Source organism: Aspergillus multicolor, assembly GCF_047715735.1.
Source record: "Aspergillus multicolor strain CBS 133.54 unplaced genomic scaffold BDW74scaffold_2, whole genome shotgun sequence".
Lineage (NCBI taxonomy): Eukaryota > Fungi > Ascomycota > Eurotiomycetes > Eurotiales > Aspergillaceae > Aspergillus > Aspergillus multicolor.
The window spans coordinates 2,003,605-2,024,221 of NW_027395953.1; the positions used below are offsets into that span (position 1 = coordinate 2,003,605).

Consider the following 20,617-nt stretch of genomic DNA (forward strand, 5'->3'; position numbering starts at 1 on the left):
ATCAGAGATGAGAAATCAGGATATTTTCTTCAAGTATATTGCCTGTTCTATTCTTACCTGATTCTCGACAAAGGGTAACTAGCTGAAGTCCTACTAAGGACATTGTTGGCTGTCTGGTGACTGCCGTACGTACTGGGCGTTCTTGCATCATCCGCAAACAATCATCACCACTTCCCGGCACCACCACACCTAGATCTCGTCTCTTTGTTGCTATTTCCTATCCTCTCCTCTTTAAACTTTCTCTTAATAGCCTTAGCTACACTTTCGTCTGCAAGAGCGCCACGTCTGAGTCGCGTTTTCCGCCCGACTCTTGACCGGTTGGGGCGATTTGATCTCGCCCACCGATCACCGGCTTACCTATCGGGCAGAGCAGCCAGTCTGACCTGCGGAGTGACAAGTCGCACTCATTTATCTCCTCCTCGCGTTGTCTGGCATCTCTGACTTGCTTTTTCTGCTTCATACATATTCGACAGTTGTCTCCTTTTCATCTTTTATATTCACTCTCATCCTCTTTTACCTCTAACTATAGCATTATACCTCACGCTTCTATGCAGGGACCCACCGCGATCTAAACTCTCATCTTATCTCGAGTCTCCAACTACAACCCCGAGCTTAACAACAATCCATGGCTTTTCGTCTACCACCACAAGTTCCGCGCCGGCGCCCGTCCTATACTGCTCCGCAGCCCTCAACGCTTGAAATCCCTCAATCTCTTCCCGAAGTTCGCGAGAACGAGACCAAAGAATGGGTCCTCTTCTCCCCGTCGCAGCCCTCCACCACCGCCCGCACTCACACGACCTCCACTGAGCGCACCCCACGGAGCCCACGCACTGTAGGCGCATCACGACTCAGCGACTTTGGCTCACTCGATGCGTATACAAGGTCTGGACGTGAGTTGGAAAGTGAGGCCGGCGGTATTCTCGATGACCCGCTAGACGAAGATGGGACAGAGCTAGATAGCCTCGATGATGGCCTCCACGCATTTAGGGCACCTTCTCCCACCTTCGACTCCAATACGCGCTGGGATAGTGTGCGATGGGATCAAGCTCCCGCTGAACTTCCTGCTCACGATGGGCTGGGAAGCTTCCTCGCGTCTGATCAAACCGTGCAGAACCAGCTATGGCAGTATGAGCAGTATAACCCTACCCGACGACCGTCGCTCGGACATCGGCGGCGCTCAAGCGTTCAGCGTCATCTGGACGCTGTCGCCGATGAGGAGCAGACTGATGCCGACCGCGAACGGTGGCAGCGCATTGAGCAGTGGAGGATGGATCAGAGCCGTGCTCTTTTACATGAAATCGAGAAAGCCACGCGACGACGGCGTAATAGTCGTCTAAGCGTTCCAAATGTTGAGGCTGTTTCTCAGGTCAGGCCTTCAGAGCAGCCACCTAGCGTGCGGGCGACGCCCCAAGAGGATCAGGCACCCTCTGAGCCCACGGTTGAAGATGAATCTTTCTGGCAGCGGATCACGCGAAAGGTCATTCGAGATATTATAGGCATTGACGAGTCATTACTTTCGGTCATATTTGGAGAGACGTTACCCGAATCTGATGAACAGGTCGAGCCTGAGGCGGAAATGAAGCAGCAAATAGACGAAATACTGAACCAGGCGCCGGAAACAGCGACGGCCGAAGACCGGTGGGAAGCGAGGCTACTTCAACGTATAGCCCGCGAGCTAGGAATTCTTGTCAACCAACTTTGCGAACACCCAGGAGCATTCACAACATACCTCAATATGGCTAACGATATCCCCAACCAGTACGCTGGAATCCCTCTGGACAATTTACCCGAGGAAAGCAACCACGCATCTACACGCGCAGACTCCACGGCTGAGGCTGCAAGCAATGACGATTCAATAATGTCTCCTCACTTTATGCCTACCATCCAAGATCCAAACCTTGAGCATGCGGCTCAGTGGGGCATCGAGGACGAAGATCTTCCGACCCGATCAATGGAACCATTATCTGATACCACCCGACAGCAGCAAGATAAGGAGTACTGGGAACGCGAACTCGATATCATGATGGTCTTCCGCTACCTCAGGAACCGCTTTGGTCGCCGGCCGAGCAACCCTGATGTCCACAACACACGTCGCGCTTCGCAAGATGCGTCTCGCCGCGCCGCTATCATCCGTCAGCATCACCCGCTTGTTGCGCGCGCTCACTCAAGGTCTCAGGCTCAGATCCGTCGCCAGTCTCAATACTCTGGCCCGACTAGCGTTTCTTCCCCTGTGTTGCGCCAGCATATTCGCCATCCCAGCTCTAGTTGTGCTAGCCAGAGCGCAAAGATGTCCGCTATCTCTAGTCGTCGGACTCTTACCGGCTCTAGCCGCAACTACTGGGATATCGGCGGGAGCGTGGATAGCGGGAGTGCTATTGCTCCTGCACCTCCTGGTATTGGTGCTTGGGGCGATGTGTAGGCGTACAGGTCCTTATCATATATCACTGGATGCTGGTCATCCCACTATAATCTCTCTTGGATATGGGCTTATTTAGACTTCGCGAACACCTAGCATATAATCACTATTTACTCAGCCTACATACATATACAGTCTATGATTTTGGTCATCCCCCAAGCATCAGTTACACATTTTCACTTATGCATTTTTTATGACTCATTCCCCTGGGACGGACGTCTCTTCTAGGTATATATTCTCTTGGTGATTGTTGCGAATTTAGACAAGTTCATACGGCAGCTCGAATCATGGCACGTAAGACCTGGGTGCATGTGGAGGCGTTGCATGCCTTCAGGGCATATATTTTTGGGCACGTGCACCGCATAATTTCCTATGTTATGAAACCAGGTACCTATCGCTTCTAATACATCCGCCACATTATTGACATTGATACCTCTAGATGAGGCGCTGGACAATCTATACCACACCCATCGCGTATCGTACCGTGATGATTTTATGCCTACCAACCTGCATAGACATTACTGAAATATATTCCAAGGCAGCCTCGTGCTTGAACCCAGGCTTGTATTGGCTGTAGATAGTCTTTAGGTAGGCCCTCAGCCTTGTCTTGCTTGGGATGTATGTATGTAGCTACCTAATTGATATTGATGCATACCCGCTCAGCCTTGTCAAGGTTGAGGTCTATATATATCCAAGGCTCAGTCCTACCTTCTCCCCATCTACCCTCCAACTTCCTAGTATCATTCACAAGTATACAAGCCCAGCCCCATCAACCGCATCCTCCCCTTCAAAGTCAAGATATATATTCACATATAACCAACCTCACCGTAACCTAACCATATCATGGCCGTACATCACCTCCCTCTATTCCTCCCTAACAATCTCCATTCCTAAACTAATCTCCGTCGCGTTGAGATAGTACACATCTGGCACGCGCGTCCGCTACCAAAGCGCATACTACATCGTCATCGGCGCCGCGGAGCGCGGCCGCGTCCTCATCCAGAATGAGAATGATGCGGAGGATATTCTGCGGGTTGAGCCGGGGGATTTGGTACAGGTTTAGATCATGATCTTGCCCGAGGTGTATGAATGAACTGAAGGTGCTATGATAATGGGGGAATTGCTGAACGTGATCTTGAACCCGCTCGGGGACATGAGATATTGGAGGTTAAGACTGGCGATGATATTGATTTGGTGGGTGATATGTATGGGTTCCTTAAGTCGTAGCTTGGATATATGGGTTTGCCAAGTGTTGAAACAGGTCGGAAATGTCGGCTGATCTCGAGTTCTACGGCCACTACAGTGCTTATACCAAGTGGAAGCAGAATGGAACATGAACGATTATTTATTGCAAGATCCCTTTCCTTTTCATCCTAACGCTAACGTAACAAACATTTAGGCCTCAGCAGAGTAGGCGTCGGGGAAGCGGCGCATGTTCTCCTCGATCTGACCGTGACCACGGAGGAATTGGACGTAGGCACCGTCCTGCTTGAGCTTGCCCTCCTGGCGGAGCTGGACGTAGTCCTCGCGGCGGACGGGGGTGAAACCCCAGTTCTTGGAGACGATGATCTTTTGGCGACCGGGGAACTTGTACATGGAGCGGCGGAGAGCCTCGATGGCGGTGGCGCGGTGGGCGTCACGGGTGCGGACGGACAGGATGATCTGACCGATGTTGACACGGGCGACCTTACCCTGGGGCTTTCCGAAAGCACCACGCATACCGGTTTGGAGACGATCGGCACCAGCGCAAGACAACATCTTGTTGATACGGATGACGTGGAAGGGGTGGACGCGGACACGGAGGTGGAAACCTTCCTTACCGGCGATCTTCACGAGGTACCTGTATTTCCATGTTAGATCCTTTCATTCCTTTGCTTTCTGTTTCCTTTGTCGCGGAGATCGGGTTCGGTGGTTGTCGGGTACATACTTGTTGGCACAGATACGAGCGGCTTCGAGAGCCTCGGAGGAGAGCTGTTCATATTCGTTGGAGACGAGGTGAACGCAGAGAGGGAAGTCGTCGACGTTGGCCTTCTTACGTCCCAGATCGAAGATACGGATCTTGGGGTCGGGAACACCACGGTTGAACCGGGACTTGGGGTAGGGCTAGATCGAGAAGTTCGTTAGTATTCATCATTTCCATATCGCAACTTCTTTTCGTGATGGATAGACCGCTGGCGATGCGATTCTTTCGGGCGGCCTCTCGTCCTCGTCTTCCCTCGCTCATTCTTCATATCGCGGCCCACAAGCGAGACCGCCCGCCTAAACCACACAAAAACGTCCAGAATCTCGAAATATCGCACGCACCTTGTTCTTGCAGTAGCGGTAGCAGCGGGCGGGACGGCGAGCCATTTTGACTGCTGTTTATGCAAACTGGATGATGGGTTTGTCGAAAGGGTGGTGTCGAAGAGCGAAAAGAGAAGGGATTCTTTTGACTGGGGGCACTTTGGCTTGATTTCCAATCAACTCCCGCTAACGAGTGGCAAAACCCTAAGCCCTAGCTTCTCAGCCAATCACCGCCCATAGCGGATATGACGCATTAACGCATTTGTCAGGCTTCAAAGGTCGTCGGCGCGTTTCATGATGGCGCGCAATGGTTACTCCGTCTTTATCAGTTTATCTACGCTGATGATCGCCTTTAGACCATGTCTACAGAGTACACCGTACCTGTACCAAGTACCTACGAGCAAAGTTCTGGGCTTTGAATTTTCATATTGTCATGACTAAAATCTCTTGAAATATGGCTTTTCGCCGACATTCATCATTCAGACATAACGATCCCAGCGCTCACACTTACTGGCTGGTAAGGATGTCAGAGTCACCAGCATCCAGAACAGTCATGGTGGAGCAGCGGTAGAGACGACCGCAGGCAGTACCAAGCTCGATCTAAAAATCCCCGTAATTAGCATCCTATATTCCGTCCGCATGCAACGACAAAGCGACGGCCATTTCGGATAAGGTGACACTCACGTTGTTACCGGAGAAGTGGTGAACGGGAGTCTTGGCAAGCATGGCGTAGTACTCGAGCTCAGACTTGCGGAGGGGAGGAGTGTTGGCGGCGATGATGACCAGCTTGGCCTTGCCGGACTTTTTGTTGAAGTCAGTATCTTGCTTTTTTTTTTTTTTTTCTTACGTCGTCTGTTCGTCGGTTCGTTCGCGGGTACTCACACGCAGGGTCTTGATGGTGGTCTTGTAGCCAAGGGTGACTGTAAAAAATCGATCATGATTAGCAACTCTATCCCGAAGACGATAAAAGTCGATAGCACGCCAATTGAAGTACATACCCTTTCCACTCTTCATCACAAGCGCCAGGCGCGAGGAGATAGTGTCACCAGCCTTCTTGCTCTTGGGGGCCATCGTTGCGCTGTGGTGGATGTGTTGTTGGAGGTGAGTCGAAATACGTGCGCTCCGGCCGTGTCTTTGATTGGGATGAGGTGCAAAAAGACGGTAGGCTGATTTTTTGTGGGTTTGGCGAGGACCGGATCGTCGTTCCTCCGCTGCCGAGCACCTTAGTCACCCAGGGCCGCCGCTAATCTACTTTCGATCAATCCCCTGATACCGCTGATGTAAGTATTTTTACAACTGATGGATCCGGATGGCTGGGACGATGATGCACGCATAGTGGCGCAGACTCGATATTGGGGACAGGAAAATGATGCGTTGTTGTGTCAATGATCTTAACTGGACTGTCTATCGTCTAGAGGACGGCGCGAGGATGATGGAGGGTTGCTTGGGGCTATCTTTATCGTCCGTCACTAGGCAAAGGGGCCGTTTGGTCAAAACGGTCTCGTATCAACGACCTGCAGATCAGATCTCAACGGCCAACACGAGCTGATGGGAGGATAAGGCCTGAAATTTGACAATGGGCGCAATAAGCAGCTCTCTAACACATCGTCAGCTGCGTAATCTATTCTGCCATCGCAGTGATAAATATGATGTTATTTGTAGTTGGCAAGGTTACGGATAAGAGCGCCATCATCGGCGTTGCCATACGGGGCAGCGGGCTAGGCAGATTGGCCCATCCCCCAGAATAATAATTTATCCTCCGTCGCGCGCATGCTACCCATCGAATCCCTAACTTTGCACATAACCTCCTCGCTTCCTTTGTTTCTCTTCTTCTCATGTTTTACTCGTGCTGAGCATTTGTCAAATTCTCTATCACTCCTGTATCAAGGGTGGCGAGACCCTTCCAGCCAATTTACGCCAGCCTCCCCCCACTGTCGTTAGTGGTAGTCCTCCACTACTACTCCGGCTGTGTTTTGACCGCTACTACAACCTCGAGACGCCCGTCCTGAAACTTTTTTGTTAATTTCCCAGCGTTTCATCGGACTTCGGTCTTCAGGGCCCTTTGTCTTCCTCAGTTCCCCCATCGAGCCACCCTGCAACCAGCCTCCGTTTTGATACCCAATCTCGGTCAAGATGTCTGCGACGCCTCGGAAGCCTGGCTCCCCAGCCAATACCAACAAAACCTCCGCCACAGATTCTACAACGAGTGGCACTCCTCCGCGAGGCCACAGTCGATCTCCTACTGCGGCATCAACGAATGGCCTGTCCCGGACTCCTTCCCTCAGGGGGTCAGCCCCGGTGTCCGCACGAGCGGCAGCCCGGAAACCTGGTCGCTCCAATCTGAGCATGTCAAGCGTTCCCAAGATCGCTGCCGACCCATCGGAAGAGGAAGCGCGGGCTCAGAATGCCGCCCTCATCGAAGACCTGAAAGAGCAGCTGCAAAAAGCCGAGACCGCTTCCGAGCAGTATCGCAAACAACTTGGCGTTCTGCAGATGCGCCTTGACGAGGCTGTCACCGAACAAGCCAAGTTGGAGGACCAGAGCCATGAAAGAGATAATAAGATCGAAGCACTGAACGGCGAGATCCGTGATCATGTCCGCCAGATTCGCGATTTGGAGCAGGCTCATGAATTGGAACGGAATGCCATGCTACAGGAGAAGGAACAACAGGCTAGCCGCGAGGAAGAGATGCAGGCCACCATCCAGCGCCTGAAGGAGGCCGTTGCTCAGAAAGACATGCGTATCAGTGCTGACAACGATAAGAATGTGTCCCGCTCTTGTAAGTATCGCAATATCCTAGAGCCTTTCTTGGAACCCAATATTAATGGCTTTACAGCCAGCTTCCGCAACCGAGCTTCTCCGGATATTGAAGGGCAATTCGCACCTTCGTCTCAGATTGAACGGAGCCCTTCGCGCAATAACTCTAAGTTACTCCTGCAGAAGGATAAACTGATCGAGTCGTTGCGGCTCGAGTTGGCCGAGTCCCAGATCAAACTCGTGGAGATGGAAAACAAGGGCGGCGGCCGCCAGAGAGAGCTGGAAAAGGAGCTTCTGGAGGCTCGAATGGCGAATGCTCGTTTGATGGAGGATAACGAGAGTTACCAGTTACTCCTCAGCGAACGGACTCTCAACGGCGACTTCGCCAAGGGCGATTTCATGCGAGAAGTGCACCCTGACACTGCGGACGCGAAGGAAACCGCCGGCGGTTTGGGTTCATTGGCCGATGAACTGGAGTCTGCAGATGCTCGTCCCGAATCTGACGACAACCGCAGACTTGAATCAGAGCTTAAGGCACTCAAGGATCAAAACAAAGCCTTGACATTGTATATCGAGCGGATCATTAGCCGGCTTTTGCAACATGAGGGGTTTGAACATATCCTTGATAAGAACGACAATGACCCTCCAGCTGGCTCAAAACCAGCCGGCAGTGACAAAGATCTTCCCCCCACTCCCCCAGAGAAAGAAGACCAGCAGACCTTCCTGCAGCGAGCCAAATCTGTTGTTTCTGGTCAGAACAACAACAAGCCTCAGCCTCAACCGCGGTCGCGCCCGACCAGCATGATGCCGCCGCCACCCGCCCCGAGTGCTATAAACGCCCACGAGAACCCACAAACCGCGCCTAGCATCCCAATCAACCGTGCTCAATCTGTACGAGGCCATCGTAGGACAAGGTCCGAACAGACAACGGATTTGGGCGCCGCAGTCGTTGTTGGCCAGATGTACCGAGGACGCAACTCCGGCGGCCCTATCAGCCCCACCATGATGGGACCTGTTTCACGCAACACATTCACTGGAGCAAACTATGTACCAGGAGGCATGTCTGTTAGCAGCCGTGCACCGTCGCTGTCTAGCCAGCCAGAACGCGGTCATCTAAGCAGCTCAGGGAGCGTGTCAAGTGACCCTCCTAATGACACCGCGTCGACCGGTGCCACCTCCAACTCCCCTCGGTCGAGCAACGGTATGACGAACTATACCGGTGCAGTTATGACTCAAAGCAAGCTACGGCCGTTACGGCTGGTCAGCGAGACCAAGGCTGCTGAGGATGAGGAAGCTGCCCGGAAGAAGGCAAACCGAGGAAGCTGGATCTCATGGTTCAACCGCCCGGGTTCGAGCGAGTCCACCCAGACTTGATAGACCTCTCACGCACTTTGACGACCAACGTTTCTTCTTATACTTTCCCTTCTCTGTATTGTCTTGATGCCCATTATGTATTTTTCTTATACTGTGAAGATTCAGCTGTTGGATCCTGGAGATTGCTTGTATTTGGACTATTAAGATCATCCTGTTTGAATACCCAGGCCTTGATTTTATGTTAAACATGATGAATGTGTCTCTTTACTCATGCTCAGGCCACTTCTACTAAGACGGTATTCCCCAATTTATGCAGTTATCTATCAACGAACGTATATAGCCGCAGTGGTACTAAATGATATCCTTAACCATTACACTCACGAAAGGCAACCCATTTGTCCTCCTAAACTTTTAACATCCATTAGAATACATTTCAGTCGTTAATTTATATACCGGCAATAATTTTGTTCCCCCATACTCCAAGTCACTCGACAGCGCGACTGAAGGAGTATAGCGCGGAACAACATTGGGGCGGCTTCCGAATTGCGGACAGCTTGACAGTAAACGGAGCCCCATGAATAGCCACTCACTCAATCACCATATTACAACATCTGACGACGGTAACTCAACATGGGATCTCTTTCGCTCTTCTCCGTCAATGCGGTCCTTGTGATGTCGGCCGATGACGGCTCTCGCATCTTCGCCAAGTACTACTCACCACCTCACCCCCCGGCCGGCGTTGCCCCCAATTCCACCGATTACCCCGGAGCCAACCCCTACCCGACACTCAAAGAACAGAAGGCATTCGAGAAGGGCCTGTTAGAGAAGACCAACAAGCAGACCAGCGATGTCATTCTGTACGACAACCGAATTGTCGTTTTCAAGCTGGAGAGCGATGTGATGCTCTACGTGGTTGGTGGTGCGGAGGAGAACGAAGTGCTGCTTTACAACGTTGTTCTCTCGCTACGGGATGCCCTGGGGATATTATTCAAGTGCGTACCTTTGCTGGTATTTGGGAGCCGTGGAAACGGAGGTGACTAACATCGGTCTTGCTTAGGGGTGCCACGGACAAGCGCACAATCGTCGAGAACTACGACCTGGTCGCTCTGGCCATTGATGAACTGATCGACGATGGTATCATTCTCGAGACGGATCCCGTGCTGATTGCATCTCGTGTTAGCCGTGCGCCTCAACCTGACGCACCGAACTTGAAGAGCATTGATCTTTCCGAACAAGGTCTGCTCAATGCTTGGGAGCTTGGAAAGCGGCGCCTGGCAGAGGGACTGAGGCAGATGTAGACGGGGGAGGAAAACAGCCAAGTTAATTGTTTCTATACCTGCATGAATATTGCATGAACGTTTGTTTCGCTTTCTCTATTTTATGCGATCTGGTTGGGTTTGGCGCGGTTATATGCGTTGCTCATTGTTGATTCATGATTCCATACTATTTGCTCGATTTTTTTTCTTTATGGTTCTTTCCAGGAGCTGTATGCTCTATAGAGTTATTCCGGTTTTATTGCTGTGTTGAGGGTCGGCTGGTGAGCCTGGGGTAGACAACAACGGCTGGACGGTGGGCAGTGGACAACATGCCTACCATGCCTAGAAATAATTGTGAATATAACCAATCAATGTCCAGTAGTGATGGGATTTAACGCTTGCGTCAAATCCTAGGCTTCTAGAAGCCCTAGAATGATTCAGAATGAGTGGGAAACAGCCCCGCATACGTCACGCTTTTAGATTATCGGGCCTGCGCAAAACTCTTTGTTTTCTCCAACAGCTTCGTTCAAACGCACTGGAAGAACAGACCACAAGATGAAACAAAGATATTCTTCCCTGGATGTTCAGGTAAGCGCCCGCCAGCTGGCCCTCGAGCAATGCTCTCTAACAAGCCCGCCTTCAGGTAATATCCAAAGAACTGGCCTCCGAGCTAGTCGGTCTCCGAGTCTCAAACATCTATGACCTGTCCTCGGTAAGTGATGCTGCCGCAGTATTGCTTAGCTGCTTATACGGATATCCATGTTTGTTCCTAGAGAATCTTCCTCTTCAAAGTCGCAAAACCCGACCACCGCAAGCAACTGATCGTCGACTCCGGCTTCCGCTGCCATGTGACTCAGTACTCCCGAGCAACAGCAGCAACCCCTTCCACGTTCGTTAGCCGCCTGCGCAAATGCCTCAAATCCCGCCGCATCACATCCGTCAAGCAGATCGGCACAGACCGCATCATCGACTTCAGCTTCAGCGATGGCATATACCACATGCTGCTCGAGTTCTTCGCGAGCGGGAACATCATCATCACCGACCAGGACTACACGATCATTGCGCTTCTCCGCCAGGTACCGGGCGGCGAGGGAATGGAGGAAGCGAAGGTCGGCCTGAAGTACACGGTGACGAATAAGCAGAACTACAATGGTGTTCCGCCGATCACGCGAGAGCGGATCCGGGAGACGCTGGAGAAGGCGAAGGCGCTCTTTTCGCAGGAGGATGGCGCGCCGAAGAAGTTGAAGAAGAAGAATACGGATGTTTTGCGCAAGGCTCTGTCCCAGGGATTTCCGGAGTATCCGCCGCTTCTACTGGATCATGCCTTTGCGACTCGGGGCGCGGATCCGGCGACACCGCTGGACCAGGTTCTTGGGGATGAGAGCCTCATGGATGTAGTATCAGGTGTTTTAGAGGAGGCACAGAGTGTTACTGCTGACTTGTCTGCGGAGAAGAGCCATCCTGGGTTTATTGTTGCGAAAGAAGATACACGTCCGAAGGCGCCGGAGGACGCTGAAAAGGACGACTCAACCTCGAAGCCTGCTCTGCTCTACGAAGATTTTCATCCATTCAAGCCGCGACAATTTGAAGGAAAAGAAGGGTTCACGATTTTGGAATACCCGTCTATGAACGCCACGGTCGATGAATACTTCTCGTCCATTGAATCTCAGAAGCTAGAGTCGCGATTGACGGAACGGGAGGGTGCGGCAAAGAAGAAGCTCAATGCGCTTAGGAACGAACATGAAAAGCGCCTTGGGGCTCTTGAGCAAGCCCAGGAATTACACATTCGGAAGGCGAGCGCTATTCAGGATAATGTCTACCGGGTGCAAGAGGCCATGGATGCTGTCAACGGATTGATTGCGCAAGGTATGGACTGGGTGGAAATTGCGCGCTTGGTCGAGATGGAGCAGAAGCGGGGAAACCCTGTTGCGAGTATCATTAAGCTGCCGCTGAAGCTCTATGAGAACACCATTACGCTCTTGCTGAGAGAAACTGGTGACGAAGGAGACGAGGCAGAGGAGTTGTTCTCAGATGACGAGTCGGAGGACTCCGAAGAGGAGGAAGAAAAAGAGGCAGCAAACTCCAAGGGGAAGTCGGAAGGGTTGACGATCGATATCGATCTCGGTATGAGCCCTTGGGCAAATGCCACGCAATACTTCGAGCAAAAGAGGGTGGCTGCTGTCAAGGCCGAGAAGACCTCGCAGTCTTCCGCGAAGGCGCTGAAGAGTCACGAGAAGAAGGTCAAGGATGATCTCAAGCGTAACCTGAAGCAGGAGAAGCAGGTCCTACGGCCTTCTAGGAATCCTTTCTGGTTTGAGAAATTCCTGTTTTTCATCTCTTCCGAAGGGTATCTCGTGCTAGGGTGAGTATAATCTGTTCCAAGACAAGATCTATATTAATGTAATTATCCTAGTGGCCGCGATGGCATGCAAAGCGAGATGCTCTACCGCCGCTATCTTCGCAAAGGAGATATCTTCATTCACGCCGACCTCGAAGGTGCTACGCCAATGATCGTCAAGAACAAAGCAGGAGCTTCGAGCTCTTCCATATCGCCCACCACTCTGTCACAGGCCGGCAACCTTTGCGCCGCGACGTCTACGGCGTGGGACTCCAAGGCGATCATGTCCGCTTACTGGGTCGATGCTGCCCAGGTATCTAAGACCTCTGTAGCAGGCGACCTCCTCCCCGTCGGTGAGTTCCTCGTCAAGGGAGAGAAGAACTTCCTTGCTCCGTCACAGCTTGTTCTGGGTTTCGGTGTGATGTGGCAGATCAGCAAGGAGAGTCTCGTCAACCATAAAAGCCTGAGGTCTGAAGACGCTGCTCCAGCTCAGGAGCAGGCCCAGGTGGCGAACGAAGCCGAGAATCTTGAAGCTCAGGAGGGAGGCAAATCAGTTGAACCGGTTGAGATGCCGGATAATGTTGAGCAGCAGGAGCAAGCAGAGGGCTCGGAGTCGGACGAGGAGCAGGAAGCTAAAGATGCAGTATCCACCGAGAACCCACTGCAACCCCGTTTGGATGACACACAGGAAGCGGAACTAAAGGAGAAAGAGGACTCGAGTGACGTGGATGCTGTTGAAGAAGAGGACTCACAAGGGAAGGAAGATCAAGCGGAGGCCGATGAAGCTGACGAACAGGATGACAAAGACCTACCAGCAGACGACCAGTCTGCACTCGACGACGCCGAAAGCGTAGCCACCTCACAAACCCAAGGAAAACGACACCTCTCTGCAAGAGAAAGGCGCCTTCTCCGAAAAGGAAAGCCCGTCGACACACAGGCCGAAAAGTCTCAAGAAGCAAGCGGACGCTCAACACCAGCCCCCAACGGAACAACCCCCAAGCCCGAAGCAAAGCCTGCCGCCGCCCCTGCCCCCGTCCGCGGCCGAAAAGGCAAAGCCAAGAAAGCCGCCTCCAAATACGCGGACCAAGACGAAGAAGAACGCGCCCTAGCCCTCCGAATCCTCGGCGCAAACAGCGCGAAAGCCCAAAAGGCCGCTGCGGAAGCCGAAGCAAAAGCCAAGCGCGAAAAGGAAGCTGAGGAAGCAAAGAAGCGCCGCAAGGCACAGCACGAACGCGCCGCGCAGGCAGAACGCAAACGCCAGGCTCTGTTCGAGGAGGGCGCAACAGACGACTACAACGAGCAGACTGCCGCCGCTGAAGCCGCGGACCTGGAATGGCTCCCTGCTCTTGTGGGGACGCCGCATGTCGACGACGAGATTCTCGCCGCTATACCGGTTTGCGCGCCGTGGTCGGCGCTGGGGAAGTATAAGTACCGTGTTAAGCTGCAACCTGGTGCTGTGAAGAAGGGGAAGGCTGTCAAGGAGATTCTGGGGCGGTGGGTTTCTGAGACTACGACGGGCAAGGTGAAGAAGGAGTTTGCTGAGGATGCGGGGATTAGTCGCGCTGCTGCGGAGAAGTTGAGGGCGAGAGAGGGGGAGTTGCTGAAGGGGTGGAAGGATACGGAGATTATCAATACTGTGCCGGTTGGTAAAGTAAGGATTATGATTGCTGGTGGTGGAGGGGATAAGGGTAAGGCGAAGGGTGGCGGTGGTGGTGGGAACAAGGGAGGGAAAGGTGGAAAGAAGAAATAGGCTTACAGTACTTTGGTGGTTTTACTTAGTTGTTTTCTAGAGGAGCATCCACATCAGGTTGTTTCTACTGTCTGTCTGGGATTAGAGGCTATTGTCATAGGTGTGAGATCTTGCATATGGTATCAACAAAATATCACCTAACAGGAATCACCTTCTAGGCATTAAAACCAGTGCATTGCTCTCCAGTAGCCCTAGTGCATCAAAAGATAAGCACCATGTTTCCGAAGAGGAACGTCTCTAATGCTTTCGCCAGCCGCTTGAATGGAGGCAAATCCCACGACTACTTATATCAGCATCGCAGAGCAGATGCCGTAAGAAGATCTGTACTAACGAGCGTGTTTCAGGGGAGTCAGCTAATGATACATGTTCTAATCTATGCAACTCTATATACAGCAGGTAATCTATCTATAAAACACCCTCAAACTTCTGTACGCACTCCTCAATCCTCCCCAACAGTTCCTCCTTCCTCTCCTTTCCAATCCAACTGCACTTAACTCCATTCTCCGCAATAGTTTTCCACTCCGCGAGGCTCAACCCAAATGCCTCCTGAACCGCACAGTAGCACTCCAGAATATAAGCCCCAAAGTACGCAGGGTCATCACTGTTGATGCTGAACCGCACCCCAGCATCCAGGAACTTCCTAATCGGCACTTCAGCAACGCTCTTCACGCACTTCAGCTGCACATTGGACACGGGGCACACAGTCAGCAGCACCTCCTCCCTCGCAATCCTCTCCATAAGCGCGGCGTCCTCGACGAGCCGGATACCGTGGTCGATTCGCGTAGCACCCATCTCAAGCGCCGCGGCGATATAGCTCGCGTCTCCTTCCTCACCCGCATGGGCTGTGAGATTGATGCCCTTCTCCTTCGCAGAGAGATAGATAGGCCTGAACAGGTCTTTCGGCGGCCCAACTTCACTGCTCGATGCACCGAGACCGTGGATAACAGGGTTTCCACCGTTCAGGTCAAGATCACCCTCCTTCAACGCCGTATCATACAGCTCCTGCGCAGACTCTAGCGGCAAATGCTTAAGGAAGCACATAATCAGCCTCGTTGAAATCCCCAGCTCCCTCTCCGCGCGCTTACACCCCTCCACATAACCATCAACAACAGTCCGATAAGGCACCCCACGCTCCATATGCACCTGCGGATCAAAGAAGACCTCGGCATGGTGCACGCTCTCCCCACTTGCGCGCTTAAAGTACGTCCACGCCAGCTCGGCGAAGTCGCTTTGCGTCTTCAACACCGTCATCCCGATGAAGTAGAAGTGCAGGAAGTCGTCTAGCGAGCTGAAGTGGCCGTAGCGCTCGCTTAGGGTTTCGATGGAGGTGTATGCGGGGTTTTCGGATGGTGAGGGGAGGGAGACGTTATTCCTTTCGGCTAAAGAAAAGATGAGGTTTGGCTCTAGGCAGCCTTCCAGGTGGACGTGGTGTTCGCATTTTGGGAGTGCGGAGAGGAAGGCGTGCCACTGGGGGGAGATGTTGGAGGGACACATTTTGAGGATATGGTGAGGAGTGCGTTTGTGTATGTAGCAGTGAGTATCAAGATGGGATGATCAGAGTGAGGTGAAACGAAAGAGAGCTGGGCAGAGAGTCCGAGGAAGCTAGGACTATGTATACCCGAAAGTGCTTCGAGATAGAGTGGATCTCGCTGCTACCTCCAGCGGTCTTGGGTAGTTGCACTGCAAGGCGTGATACAAGCTTTTGGAACCCACGATTGCCCTTCCGAAGATCAAGGACCAATGAATAGTCTGCGTGGTACCTACGTGTGAGTCAAGGAGTCGAGGCTGGTGACTCAAAAATTGACGATATAAAAACCGGGACGATAGGCGTGGGTCCCTTGGCCCGTTGTATACCCACACGTTTATCTACACCGGAGGATGCCGAAGACGGAGACGGAGAGCGGAGATGGGAGGTCTACAGATTAAACTAAGATCTTAGGAGCTTCTGAGCGCCATTACGTTATGATGGGAAGGAACGAAGAAAAGAAGGGAAGAAATCATGATTCGTGAAGACTCGTCTATAAGCACCGCCCAGCAATAGCAAAAACAAAAAATGTCAACCAGATGCAAACCGCCCTCTATTTTTGGTTCTAAACCTTGAAAGTTGACCCAGCCGCCTTTCTAAGTCGGTTCATGACCGCCGCAGCCAGGTACTCGGTATCCAAGACCCCCTCGACGTAAATAACATCGACTTCCATCTCGTCCATTGCGCGCAGGGCCGCGAACAACCCCCGCGCAATATCTTTAACGTCTGAGCCCAAAGAACAGTCGAAGACTTCCTTCGACTTGCCACCAACGGGGACAGCAAATTGGACCAGGTTGTTGACAAGCGACGGAATAGCCTTGGCCGTCTTTTCAACATCCTCCTCCGGCAAGAGCTGGAGTCCGCGTTCCCAAGTCTGCGTCCGCACAAGACCGATTGAATGCGCACCGACGGCTGTGTCTTGTAGATCGCGCTTGACGTGGTTGACAATAGCCTGGGGATTTGAGCCGGCCTCAAAAAGAACGACTCGGGCTTTCGGCGAGTAGTGTCTGTATTTCATTCCCGGAGCACGGGGTACCTCCTTCACGTCGTATGTTCCGTCATGGTATGCGAGCTGTACATTCTCCCAGCCAGGGCAAGTCCGTAATTCTTCGATACCTACACCACCAGGCCGCAGAATGCTTGGTGGGCTGGAAAGCCCATCGACGACTGTGCTCTCAACACCAACACCGCATGGCCCACCGTCAAGAATCAGCTCGATTCGACATTTCAGATCATGAAACACATGCTCCGCCGCCGTAGGCGATGGCTTCGTAGACGCATTCGCCGAAGGTGCAGCCAACGGTCTATCCGCAACATGTATCAACAGGCGCGCCAAAGGCGACAAGGGCATGCGCACTCCAAACGTCGTAAGATTAGACGTAACCTCCGGTGCAAGACGCGAGCCCGACGGATTCGGGAGGAGAATCGTAAGCGGGCCCGGCCAGAATCGTTCAATTAGGGGCTCGTAGATCGGCGGAATGGTGTTCTTAACAATCTTCGTAGGGCACTCAGTATCCGACGCGGGGTTCAGCAGCCGCTCAAGCATCTGTAATGAGTCGACATGCACAATGAGCGGGTTATCCGACGGCCTCTGCTTGGCCTTGTATATGCCCTGCACCGCATCGCTCCGCGTGGCGTCCGCGCCTAATCCGTAAACCGTCTCCGTGGGAAATGCGACGGGCATATCGCTGGTCTGGAGGAGTTGAGCGGCTTCTGCGATCGCGGCAGCCTCGGGTGTGTTTTGGTTTTGCTCGCTGGCCCACCATTCTGCAAGGGTCTGGTTTTCTGCAAGGCCATCTTTGTTCAGGCGGACGACTGACGCGATGCGCGCCGTCGTTTTCGAGCTGGAGCTCATTTTGGCGACGGGTGTTCTGGGGACTGAGAGAAGCCTGGTGAAGCTGCGCGGGAAGCCGCGAGCGAAGAGGCGAGGCGCGATAGGGAGCAGATTGACTGCCTCCCCCGCAATCGACGAGGTTCTGTGAGTCCGACGGAGTATGTGCCCGATGAGTCAAACCCGGAAGGCGATCGCGTGGGGTATGAAAAAAAGCTGTTAGGTGCCCCATTAGGTTAGCTGTGGGCATGATACCTGCTAGACTGCTTCTGAGTCCATAACTTACCAAGTCAAAGACACTGCGGCGTCCGATGGGGAACTTGAGGCTGTCGACGATCTTTTGGAAAATCTTGCGATGACGTCGGCTGAATGACTAAGCACGCAGATTTAGGGAACTATACAGATTTAGTGGTCATACAGATTCAAGAATACCAAGTTGATGATCCTAGAAAGGTAACATGAAATGAATATAAGAGACTGCTTCAAATAGTAGCTGGCCCTTATCATATGGTCGTCTCCATCTAGATGGGGATATCCCGGGCAGCAGATACTAGAGTTGACACAGGGTTGGAGGCTATTCATGGGTGATTCTACAGACATTGACATGCAAAGACGCCTGACTGTTTAAGACGCCTCTATGAGCAAAGGAAAGCCATACTCAATCAGGAGTATGGACGTCGTCAGAGGTTCAACCTATGGGGAAATGGGTTACACCTGACCAGAGCTTCCGCGATGGCTGTTCATCTTCTCGGGAGCATCACTGACTCCACGCTTGCAATGGATGCAGTGCGGACTTCTCATGAGTGCGTGATAAACTAAGCAGGACACAAGTCATCGTCTGCGGCGGACGTAAGACCCGTCGACATATTTGTCTGTTTTGCTTCGGTGCTCAAGGACTCTGGAGGACTCCACGCGCCCGAGACGTTCAGCCTCGCAGGGATATCGATTGATTGGAATCAGACATGGGTGACAGCTGGAGGAGGCTGTTGTGAGATTAGTTTTTGTTTCCCCCACATGGACAAGCATGTGTGTACCCCTGCAATCTTGCGAGATGAAGACTTGTATAGCGGCAGCTTGATCATAAATCTTCCTTTATTGGATATTCTTCAATCAGTTCAACAATGAGTCCAGTTCATTTTGATCGATTGGGAAGGCTCTGATATGTGGACGTAGACGTTGACCATCCAGAGCCATCCACTGCTGTATAAATAAAAGAAGCTTCGTCTCTTAGCACTCGTCACTTAACAGTTAGACATGAACTTGGAACAGGAGGTGACTAGGAAAGATGCTCCTCTCGAGCGCCCCCGACTTGTTAATGCCGCAGCATGGCAATTGAAGCACTGCCGAGATCTCTCTGGGCCTAAAACCAACTGTAACATGTTAGTATCGGATTCCCAATCGCTTCACTTAGCACAATCATGGATGCGCCTGCGATGCTAAAGATTATCAAGCATCCCATGGTACGATATAGGGCGCGTAGGATCAAGTTCGGCATAAAGCATGATAATGGCACACGGTGTGTAGTTTCAGTTCGTGAAATCAATTCGCAATAGTGGCAGAAAAATGAATGTTCAAGATACTTGATGGTTTGTGTAGAGACAGCCGTATTATAGAGAGCGGTGGGCGGAGTAATCTCTCGCCGATGATTGGCCAATCGCAGCTCCCGCAAATCCGCGAGGTTCAGACTTCGGAGGTCCAACATTCATCAACACCTCCATCACCGTCAATCACACCCCTACCCCCCTCACACTCTCCTCTCGCGGCGATGGCTTCCAAACTATTCCCCGCCGTCCCTCGGGTTGGCCGTCAGTTCACTCACCAGCTCGCCAGGCCCCAATTCAGACCATTCTCCGCCGCTCCGCAACGGTTCAGCGATGCTCTCCAAGTGGTACGTGAGACTCGCGATGCTCTTCGACAGCTTGAAACAATATATTACAAGGCATTGCGATACTAACGTTGACCAAATAGCACCGCAACACCCCCGGCAACAACCCCTCCATCCCCTTCAAGTTCTCCGAACAGAACAACCAGCTCATCGAGGAAATCATCGCCCGCTACCCCCCTCAATACAAGAAGGCCGCCGTCATGCCCCTGCTGGACCTCGGCCAGCGCCAGCACGGCTTCACCAGCATCAGCGTCATGAACGAGGTCGCCCGCATCCTCGAGATGCCCCCGATGCGCGTCTACGAAGTCGCAACTTTCTACACAATGTACAACCGTGACCCGGTCGGCAAATACTTCGTCCAGCTCTGCACGACGGTACGCTACAAGAACACGTGTTTGCTGAGTTGATGGTTGGCTGATATATGTAACCCGTACAGACACCATGCCAGCTCGGCGGCTGCGGAAGCGACAAGATCGTCAAGGCCATCACAGAACACCTCGGCATTACGCCCGGCCACACCACCGAAGACGGCCTGTTCACATTCATCGAGGTCGAGTGCCTGGGCGCCTGCGTCAACGCCCCCATGGTCCAGATCAACGACGACTACTACGAAGACCTGACCCCCGAGTCCATCAAGCAGCTCCTGACCGCGCTCAAGGAGTCCGCCACCACCGCCTCCGGCACGACCAAGATCCCCGCGCCCGGCCCCATGACTGGCCGCGACACCTGCGAGAACAGCGCCGGCCTCACGAACCTGCAGAACCCCGTTTGGGACCCCGAGACGATGATGAGGAAGGACGGTGCCCTTGACGGGGAGGCGCAGCAGGCGCAATAAGTGCACCTCTGTCATATTTTAACACATAACTTTGTGAGCGAGAGGAAAAGAATATATTACTAGTTTTCTTCTTTGTTGGTGTTGGTTTGTTTATTTTCCTGTTTTCCCGTTCCCCGTTTCTCATTCCCGCGCATTTTCCCTTCATCCCGAGCTGGTTGACGGACAAGGCTTAGGCCATTGGGCCATCGGGTGCTGGTTGTATGTATATTACGTTGCTTCTGGTCTTGCACTAAAGAGACCGGGAGCTTCTATAGAACGTTTAGTACCCAATGCACTTTTCTCTGTCAAACTCATATTCAATTTCAATTTCAATTTAGTTACAGGCTTCAAATGCCGACTTATTTACTCCAACATGTTAAAGAAAAGCAAAGCGCAAAATATCCGAACCCAGGCACAGTGATCTCAAGAAGAACCAGTCTTGCTCGCC

General features: G+C 52.4%; 12 protein-coding genes across 12 annotated transcripts; 7 read left to right on the forward strand and 5 right to left on the reverse strand.

Moving 5' to 3' along the window:
* The first annotated feature begins 1 nt into the window (after nt 1).
* Nucleotides 2-2,726, forward strand: BDW74DRAFT_50726 (uncharacterized protein). Its single transcript, XM_073732993.1, has one exon. It carries the CDS (start codon nt 626-628, stop codon nt 2,417-2,419), a length of 1,794 nt encoding a protein of 597 aa, XP_073589038.1. The 5' UTR covers nt 2-625; the 3' UTR covers nt 2,420-2,726.
* A 533-nt stretch (nt 2,727-3,259) lies between these two features.
* Nucleotides 3,260-3,479, forward strand: BDW74DRAFT_173772 (uncharacterized protein; the record flags this gene model as incomplete). Its single annotated transcript, XM_073727870.1, has 2 exons — nt 3,260-3,265; nt 3,336-3,479. 2 exons carry the CDS (start codon nt 3,260-3,262, stop codon nt 3,477-3,479), a joined length of 150 nt encoding a protein of 49 aa, XP_073589039.1.
* BDW74DRAFT_50572 (uncharacterized protein) lies at nt 3,429-3,753 on the forward strand. Its single transcript, XM_073732989.1, has one exon. The coding sequence runs from the start codon at nt 3,522-3,524 to the stop codon at nt 3,693-3,695; it is 174 nt and encodes a 57-aa protein (XP_073589040.1). The 5' UTR covers nt 3,429-3,521; the 3' UTR covers nt 3,696-3,753.
* Nucleotides 3,754-3,755: 2 nt separating this feature from the next.
* BDW74DRAFT_144863 (60S ribosomal protein uL16) lies at nt 3,756-4,808 on the reverse strand. Its single transcript, XM_073723107.1, has 3 exons — nt 4,721-4,808; nt 4,344-4,519; nt 3,756-4,256 (listed from the first exon to the last, which is right to left on the reverse strand). Exons 1-3 carry the CDS (start codon nt 4,763-4,765, stop codon nt 3,812-3,814), a joined length of 666 nt encoding a protein of 221 aa, XP_073589041.1. The 5' UTR covers nt 4,766-4,808; the 3' UTR covers nt 3,756-3,811.
* Nucleotide 4,809: 1 nt separating this feature from the next.
* BDW74DRAFT_144866 (60S ribosomal protein eL30) lies at nt 4,810-5,827 on the reverse strand. The gene is made up of 4 exons (XM_073723108.1): nt 5,698-5,827; nt 5,582-5,619; nt 5,384-5,500; nt 4,810-5,299 (listed from the first exon to the last, which is right to left on the reverse strand). The coding sequence occupies exons 1-4, from the start codon at nt 5,768-5,770 to the stop codon at nt 5,207-5,209; spliced, it is 321 nt and encodes a 106-aa protein (XP_073589042.1). The 5' UTR covers nt 5,771-5,827; the 3' UTR covers nt 4,810-5,206.
* Nucleotides 5,828-6,284: 457 nt separating this feature from the next.
* BDW74DRAFT_50781 (uncharacterized protein) lies at nt 6,285-6,684 on the reverse strand. The gene has a single exon (XM_073732994.1). The coding sequence runs from the start codon at nt 6,534-6,536 to the stop codon at nt 6,321-6,323; it is 216 nt and encodes a 71-aa protein (XP_073589043.1). The 5' UTR covers nt 6,537-6,684; the 3' UTR covers nt 6,285-6,320.
* Nucleotides 6,685-8,935, forward strand: BDW74DRAFT_50782 (uncharacterized protein). Its single transcript, XM_073732995.1, has 2 exons — nt 6,685-7,478; nt 7,536-8,935. Exons 1-2 carry the CDS (start codon nt 6,833-6,835, stop codon nt 8,828-8,830), a joined length of 1,941 nt encoding a protein of 646 aa, XP_073589044.1. The 5' UTR covers nt 6,685-6,832; the 3' UTR covers nt 8,831-8,935.
* Nucleotides 8,936-9,223: 288 nt separating this feature from the next.
* On the forward strand, nt 9,224-10,588 carry BDW74DRAFT_144869 (coatomer subunit zeta). The gene is made up of 2 exons (XM_073723109.1): nt 9,224-9,762; nt 9,828-10,588. The coding sequence occupies exons 1-2, from the start codon at nt 9,401-9,403 to the stop codon at nt 10,066-10,068; spliced, it is 603 nt and encodes a 200-aa protein (XP_073589045.1). The 5' UTR covers nt 9,224-9,400; the 3' UTR covers nt 10,069-10,588.
* Nucleotides 10,582-14,114, forward strand: BDW74DRAFT_173777 (putative DUF814 domain protein; the record flags this gene model as incomplete). Its single annotated transcript, XM_073727871.1, has 4 exons — nt 10,582-10,614; nt 10,670-10,738; nt 10,800-12,388; nt 12,440-14,114. 4 exons carry the CDS (start codon nt 10,582-10,584, stop codon nt 14,112-14,114), a joined length of 3,366 nt encoding a protein of 1,121 aa, XP_073589046.1.
* Nucleotides 14,115-14,519: 405 nt separating this feature from the next.
* aah1 (adenosine deaminase) lies at nt 14,520-15,608 on the reverse strand (the record flags this gene model as incomplete). The annotated part of the gene is made up of 1 exon (XM_073727872.1): nt 14,520-15,608. One exon carries the CDS (start codon nt 15,606-15,608, stop codon nt 14,520-14,522), a length of 1,089 nt encoding a protein of 362 aa, XP_073589047.1.
* A 487-nt stretch (nt 15,609-16,095) lies between these two features.
* On the reverse strand, nt 16,096-17,686 carry BDW74DRAFT_144872 (L-threonylcarbamoyladenylate synthase). Its single transcript, XM_073723110.1, has one exon. It carries the CDS (start codon nt 17,492-17,494, stop codon nt 16,205-16,207), a length of 1,290 nt encoding a protein of 429 aa, XP_073589048.1. The 5' UTR covers nt 17,495-17,686; the 3' UTR covers nt 16,096-16,204.
* A 1,505-nt stretch (nt 17,687-19,191) lies between these two features.
* On the forward strand, nt 19,192-20,479 carry BDW74DRAFT_144874 (complex I 24 kDa subunit family protein). Its single transcript, XM_073723111.1, has 3 exons — nt 19,192-19,358; nt 19,439-19,729; nt 19,792-20,479. The coding sequence occupies exons 1-3, from the start codon at nt 19,236-19,238 to the stop codon at nt 20,188-20,190; spliced, it is 813 nt and encodes a 270-aa protein (XP_073589049.1). The 5' UTR covers nt 19,192-19,235; the 3' UTR covers nt 20,191-20,479.
* The last annotated feature ends 138 nt before the right edge of the window (nt 20,480-20,617 follow it).